The sequence below is a fragment of the Alosa pseudoharengus genome, unplaced genomic scaffold (assembly GCF_046254945.1).
Source record: "Alosa pseudoharengus isolate Yale_2024_CS ecotype anadromous, Long Island Sound unplaced genomic scaffold, YU_APseudo_1.1 YU_APseudo_1.1_scf_6, whole genome shotgun sequence".
NCBI classification, from domain to species: domain Eukaryota; kingdom Metazoa; phylum Chordata; class Actinopteri; order Clupeiformes; family Clupeidae; genus Alosa; species Alosa pseudoharengus.
In genome coordinates, this window is record NW_027468848.1 from 29340264 (window position 1) to 29348168 (window position 7905).

Consider the following 7905-nt stretch of genomic DNA (forward strand, 5'->3'; position numbering starts at 1 on the left):
GGGTAGTATAATAATTGTGGAAAATAAAACAAAATAAAACAAATAATAAGATAACCTACATAACATTATAAGGGAGGAAGAGAAAAAATAAAAAATACAGAAAATATGAATAATAAAATAATAACAATAATAATATAACATTTACATAAAACAGATCCAATTTGACATAGGAAGGTTTGTGATTACAGATCTGAATTGATTATAGGAAAGTAAAGAGAGTTCATTTTTATGTTACATTGGAGATTATTCCAGGAAGTAGAGGCACCATAACAAAAGGCCGACTTTCACAACTCGGTGTGGTTACGAGGAACCTTGAGCATCAAACAGTCATTTGATCTGGTCTGATAGGGACCAGAATGCCAAACAAGCATGTTTGAAATATAATCTGGCAATTTTCCAACAATACCTTTGTAAATTAACAGATACCAATGATTATGTCTCCTCTCAGTCAGAGATGACCAACCCACTTTACCATAAAGGACACAATGATGAGTGCTATAGCCATCACCAGTAATGAACCTCAGGGCAGAGTGGTAGACTGAGTCCAGGGCTTTAAGCAAGCAGTAGGCTAGCATTTCTATAAATCACCTCACCATAGTCTAGAACTAACAAAAACTGCTTCAACAACTTGTTTCCTACATTCCGGGAGGTTGGCTTTGTTTCTGTAGAAGAAACCATTTTTTTTTCTCAGTTTTTTAATGGCTATATGGTAATTAAATGTGAGTTTGTCATATACCAATATATTTGTACTCAGAAACTCTATCGGGAGTCATTCTCGCATTCTCCTTTACAGCAACAAGACACAATTCCTCCAATAGCCTCACCCTTTAATCATGCCTTCATCTTTTTTCCCCTTTTCAAAAAGTGTGATATTCATACTCATTTGTCATTTGTGTTCTGTCTCCCTGTACTTTGGAGACTCCTCTGCAGCTCCAGCTGTGGGACAGTGGTTGTCATTAGCCTATTAGTCATTAGTAAAATGTGAACAATTATCGATGATATGATAATACTGCTATGATGATACTGATTTTATTGCACAAATAGGCGATTGGGCTGTTGTGTTATCTTGCCTTCCTACTATGTAAAGTGACCTTGGGTTTGAGGAAGGCGCTATATAAAATAAACGTATTATTATTATATTATTTTTGCCAATATTCTTGTCGCCCTCCCAGAATTCTGTAGGCTATATCTTTGCTCACACACTGTAGGAACTGTGATACGTGTTACACCCAACTCTGCTATCTGGTCCCTGCACTTTGAAACTCGTTCCCCCTGGGGCACCCTCTCTAATCTTATTGAGTTACCCCTTGGCTACAAGAAACAGCAAAAAAAAAAAAAACTTTAACCGACAAAACCAGGTTCACCTAAATTATGGTATTTGGATGCCGGACTAATAGGTATGTCTGTCTTCCAGTCTTCCCTGGTGTCTCAGACCAAAAATAACAAACTTTATTTGATGGTGGCAGGCTAGGCCTACTTCCCGAATACAGAGCAACATTGCTTTACAAACGGGAAAGCCTCGTCGTCACGAGACCTACAATATCTGTTCTTTATAGATCAGTGGTCAGAGGTCGGAAACTGGGGCTAGATTTTGCTAACAGAGTTGCCCAGTTAGGGGCTCGTCATCACTTTTGTCGTCACGTTTTAGTTCGTTTGTAGTCCATGTGGCCTTTCATGTCCAACAGTTTTAATGTGAACTTGGGAATTTGCCGTTTTTGTCACTTGAAAGCTGCATATCTTTCTTTCACAAGCATCTTACACTAGGGGAGAGCGGGGTTAGATGTCACACTGGTAAGTTGTCACATGTGTTAGATCTCAGCCACTCAAGGGCACTGGTCAAAACTACAGAAATTATCAGAATTAGTGTCAGAGGTCATCCACGTTGGAATTTAAAATGAAAGATTTATTACCTTGATGTGAGACAACTTTAACTGTTTTTCATGTCTAAAAGTAAATTTTGAGACATTCAGTCTTTTTCTTCTAACTCATTACACAATGGGTTGACAATAAAATAATTAGTACCATTTAGAAGTATAAAGAAAGAGCTACAATTCAGTTACCTTTCATCATAGCTACGCTAAAACATGTGGCTGCTGGCCATCAAAAGAGCTAGCAATGTCAGTTGGGGTTGGTTGTCACATTTTGTGTGGGGTTAGTTGTAACATGTTGGCCTATGGACTCTTCAGTATTTCATTATATCATATTACCTTAGTTTCAATAGGGATTTAATCTAAATAGTCTAAAAAACAACTTAAAACATAAAATACTAATGAAAAGAACATACTTGATGTTTCCTGTTCATGTTCTCAACGCATAAGATGTATGTAGTTTGCATTTCAATGAAATTAAACTTTTTACATTATTTTTAAGAATGTATCCATTTTTTATTTTTATCCCATTGGAATAACATTGGGACAACTAACCCCAACCTACCCCGTGATGGGGATGGTTGTCACATTTGTGCAAGGTGCATTTGACAGCCCACATCCTTCTAACTGACTGGATTCAAGCAGATCAAGGTCCCTCCATTTAGCCTACCTGACACATGAGGCTTCCTTTGTGAAAGGGAATTTGTGCAGGACACGGTTTTTGTGGAAACTAATTTTAAGTAAAAAGTGTGACATCTAACCCCGCTCTCCCCTATATTTTAAGCAAATACAGTTGTTTGTTTAGGATTAGTGAGTGTATGTTTTAACCTTTGTTGTGGCATCCGTGTTTGTCACACATTCCGATGGCAAAGCACATGAACACTTGCTGTCGGAAAAACAAAGTAGGCATGGGGGCGGTCCTTGTCATTCCGAGGTGCTCCGAGTACACCAAGCAAATATGGGTGTGTCTGTCTGGTTGAAACACAATATGAGTAGCAAGGCGAGTCCGTGCCGTGACTGAACGCAACAGGTACACCTTCGCACCGTGAACAGCCAGAACAATATGTCACAAACTATTAAGAGGATTTCAATTTCCTACAATGCCTTGAATCCCAGCAACACGTTCACCAACGGAGATTTACTACACGGACGAGTTACCGTTGAAGTAGCAAAGGACACGAAAATAGACAGTCTTCTCATTAAATTTAAAGGTAAAGCGTTCGTACGTTGGACCGAGCGTCACGGGAAAACAACACACACCTACTGGGACAAGGAGAAGTACTTTACCTCGGAGCAATACTTCATAAGGGAACACAAAGGCAACGGCAAGTTGTATAAGTAGAATGTCATAGTGAACCAATGTGCTAGGCCTATGTGTCGTGGCCGTAACCTGTGCTTAATGCTTAATGTTTTAGATGACGTTGCCCCAGGTCTGTTGAAAAATGAAGCTGGACAGCCCTGTAAGTTATTTGCACATCTGAATGTAACTAAAATGCCCAAACACTCCAAAATTTCAATTTCATAGCCTACTTAACACCATTCCTCACCAATATAGCCTAATGATCCAACTAATGTGATCAAACAAGTAAAGTGTGAAAAGGTGGACTGTGGACTTCTTTAACATAAATTACTATGTCTATCATGTTTCAGGTATTTTTTGATCCGCCCTACATAACATTTGGGAGTAATACTGACCTGCTGTATTTCTCCACAGACTTCTCCACCATTTTTAGATTTTTTTACACACATTTTAACACCAAATTTAAAACCTGATTACTAATTTAAACAGTGACCTGGACTATTAAACTATCCGACTCTCTACCACTGTGCTGTAAAAATCGATTTCCCCTTTTTACTTTTTCTCCAGATTGTGACGTCGTTGCCCCTGGGACTCATGTGTACCCTTTCACATTTCAGATCCCCCAGCAGTGAGTCCTAATACTGTAGCAGACACCTAATTTTGTAGCAGACATCAGGTTACAAAGTGACCTGAGGCCATTTTATTTTACTCCCCCTTTTCCCCAGGACTCTCCCAGCATCCTTTAAAGGTGCATGGGGATATGTTGGCTACTTCTTGGAGACCAAACTGAGCAGGTCAATGCGAATCTCAAGCAAAGACAAAGTGGAGATATGCTATATTCCAAAGCCAGACATGACAGATCCAGCTCTTATGGTAAGCCCATGGTGATTTATTCGTTAATACAGCACTTCATGCAATACACCCTGCCTTTTCATTACCAATATATGTGCTGCTCACTGCAAATCAGTTGTCTTATTGTAAGCACGTTGTACTGTTTCTTTACCACTTGGGTATATAAAGTTGCTCTGAATTGATTTGCCAGGGTCTGCTTTCTGGTCAACCACTGTTGTGTGCCTTATGTTACACATTGTTCTGTTCATTCAGACACCCCAGTATGGTACAAAAGACAAGAAGATGAAACTGTTTACCTCTGGAAGTGTGTCATTCACTATCCACACAGAGAGAATGGGCTACTCTTTGGGTAAGATTTCAAAACATGGAGACATGGTCCAGACCACTAATATCTCTCTCTCTCTCTTTCTCTCTCTGTGTGTGTGTGTGTGAATAACCCTTGGGCAGAGGCTCTAAATAGACATGGTTGCAGGTGCTGGTTTTGATATAGTAGGTTGTCAATTATAGTGTATATCTGTTATTCTTCCATATTAATTAATTTCCCGTGACAACCCTGTTGTTATTACAGGTGAAGGAATTAAGGTTGTGGCCGATGTTCAGAACAGCTCCTCTCGGGCCCTCAAACCCAAGTACTGCCTTTACTCTAAGCATAGTTTCTTTGCACGGGGCAGAAGGAGGTTAAACACTCACGAGATATTGAAAGAGGAAGGAGAGCCCATTGCACCATCCACACATCAGACCATAACCAAAATCCTCACCATCCCACCAAGTCTCACCATGTCCATACTCATCTGTAGGATCCTGAAGGTTGAATACAAACTCAAGGTAAGAATCATGGAGGTATTAAATAGACTTGGAGAGAATGATGAAGTGCCTTCCCAATTGTGACACATTACAGATGGCCACACATGATGTTGTTCATATGGATTGGTTGATATTGCTAGCTTGGAAACTGCCAAATCATGGGAATATCCATATATCCATATTTTTGTTTCCACCAATTATGTGGGATCTGATTGGCTTGTTTGTGAAAACAAATGGCCAAGTGGATGCCAACTGACTGAAATGTGAAATATCATTGTCATTGATCTGGTTTGAGGCACAAATAATATGTGCATTCTTAACCATGTGAGTTTCCATGCACATCAAAGAAACATTATACCAGCATGACAGACACTGTGTGAAGTTTTTTTGTCCATCCTTGATCATTCACTTAATATTCTTAGTTTCATGACTGCAAATAACTGGCATCGTTATGCAAGGACTAAATACTATGGTGAACATTTGTCACGACAGTCTGGATTTTGAGGCTTCTGTCAGGACCTAGGTAGAGTGCCATCCTTTTTGGGCATTTTGTGCATGCTTATAGGTAGCGGATACAAGTGTTCCACTACAAACAAGGTTTATACGTAGCGATGATAAAAAAAAAAAAAAAAATGCTATCACTGGTATTCTCTACATTGTCTCTGCATTTGAACGTATTGGTGAACAAGACCTGGTATGTTTGCAGACATGTCATGGGGTGTCATTTTGGTCCAATTGACCTCACTTTTAGCCACAAGTGACTCTTTTTCACAGTCTGGTCTGGGCTGGTAACCCTACATTAGCCATTTCCCTCCTTTAAACACAAATTTTGACTATCAACTGGTGTTGATGTATTTTTGCACAGAGTCGCTCGCGTAAAGCAGAAAAAATAGATAAACTTTCTAATCGCTAGCTGGGTCGCGGTTGCAGCACAGTTTGAATCGCGCCTGAGATGCACAGTTGGCTGCTGTGCTGTGACATGTTAACATGGGCACCAAAATGAAAATCAACGGACCCATTCCGCAGACATGACACAGGCAATGTGTTCAAGCCACAAGTCATATGAGAGTATGAACATTATCTTATAATATGCAATTCAGTATCACACTGTTTAATGCAGTTAACAGTGTGTAAAAAGCTTACGTTGACATTTCATTTTTACACACACACACACAAACACACACACACACACACAAACTGAACTGGAGAGAGAGCAGTATGCAGGCAGACACTAAAAGGTGTCAGGTCATGTCAATGCATTGGATATTTGCAAGAGTGGGTGATAAACCAGTTTACCTGTTCATGGTTCAACAATAACCAAATGCCATTGTTTTAAATGGTGGTAAAGAAGCTCAAATTCGGACGTTGTTTCCCATTGCCATGCATGTAATCCATGTTTGCCGGTGTTTTCCAGGTCTACCTTGATGTTCCATATGCTTCTGACCCCGAGATCAAGTTTCCTGTTGTCATTCTTCCGCTTGCACCATCCAAGGGAGAGCTTGGTCCACCAGCTCCATCTTTTGGGTTTGGGGATTATTGGAACCCTGGCCAAGCAGGGTGGAACAGCGCGCCGTACTCCGCTCCTCCTGCTCCGCCGTATACGGCTCCTCCCAATGCGCCGTTCACGGCTCCGCCGTATACGGCTCCTCCCGATGCGCCGTTCACGGCTCCGCCGTATAATGCTCCTTCTGATGCGCTGTTCACGGCTCCGCCGTATACAGCTCCTCCTGCAGCACCGTATACGGCTCCTTCTGCTCCCTCTGCTCCCTCTGCTGCTCCTCCTCCAGCCTATGAGTCCTATGCACTGTATCCTCCATTACCTAATTATTCTGAAAAACCTTGAGTGACCAAATAGTGATGAATAATATTTATCAGTAGATGATCAAAGAGGAAAGAGGAAAAAGAAGAAGATGCAAATAATGTACTGTATATTTTTCCTACCTGGGTTCTTATGAGGATCTTATCAGGGGCACAGAGAAAAGTAGTGCCAATGTCATTTGAATTTGTCAGTAAACTTAAGCGGTAACACTTTCTATGAAGGTTGTATTTATAACACCCTATGAATGCATTCATAATGTTTTATAAAGTGTCTATAAAGCATTGTAATGCTCTCATTATTACCATCTATATGTATTCACAAGTCGTCATAACCAACTTCATGATGCATTATGACAGCTAATTATGAATGATTATAATTTTGATCTGAATAATGAATTATAAATATGTCAAGATCTGCCTACTCACTTGTCAGTTTTATGATGCATCATAACTACTTTGCTTTGATAAATGAGTATAGTGATACATACAGAGTTTTGACTTCTACTGTAGTCCTATATATAGCTATAAGTATATGTAATAAAGTTATAATAATTTATACATCTTCCTATAGCACACAATTATAAACAGCTATGCAATATCATAAGTGTTATTTGTCAGCTCTAAGTAAAGTGACAAGAATATGACCCTATTATCCTACAATGAAATGAGAGCCTGGACAGTAAAAACAAAAGGAATGCATTTAGTTCACTTTATTTTCATTTAAACCAAAGGTCTATTTTGATTCGAACGATCTTTCATAATGACCCAAGATAGATTTCAGTGGCATTGTGAGTTTTATTCCAATAATAATAACCACCACAAAATATAGGACCATGTCGTGCCACTTTTTTTGGCCTGTCTCATTGTGTTTGTGTAATGTGCTCAGTGCATTGATAATCAGTCTGATTATGTGTGTTGGTTTAAATGAAAATAAAGTGAACTAAATGCATTCCTTTTGTCTTTACTGTCCATGCTCTCATTTCATTGTGCCTCATATTTGTTTATAATAACCTTATATCTATTTATAACAACACCTCATTTGCTCTACTTTACCTAAAGCTGACAAATAACACCTATGACATTAACATAGTAATTTATAATATTGTGCATATGGGGTAAAGATGCTAGACTTGGTACTTAGTTCATTGCACCCTTTAATTACTCAGTAAACTTATATCTCTTAATAATAGGGTCATATTCTTGTCACTTTACTTAGAGCTGACAAATAACACTTGTGATATTGCATAGCTGTTTATAATTGTG

The 7905-nt window shown here is 39.2% G+C and overlaps 1 protein-coding gene across 1 annotated transcript; it reads left to right on the plus strand.

Moving 5' to 3' along the window:
* Nucleotides 1-1888: 1888 nt before the first annotated feature.
* Nucleotides 1889-7591, plus strand: LOC143106046 (arrestin domain-containing protein 3-like). Its single transcript, XM_076270219.1, has 7 exons — nt 1889-3193; nt 3284-3328; nt 3736-3796; nt 3894-4041; nt 4273-4369; nt 4589-4845; nt 6239-7591. The coding sequence occupies exons 1-7, from the start codon at nt 2932-2934 to the stop codon at nt 6665-6667; spliced, it is 1299 nt and encodes a 432-aa protein (XP_076126334.1). The 5' UTR covers nt 1889-2931; the 3' UTR covers nt 6668-7591.
* Nucleotides 7592-7905: the final 314 nt, after the last annotated feature.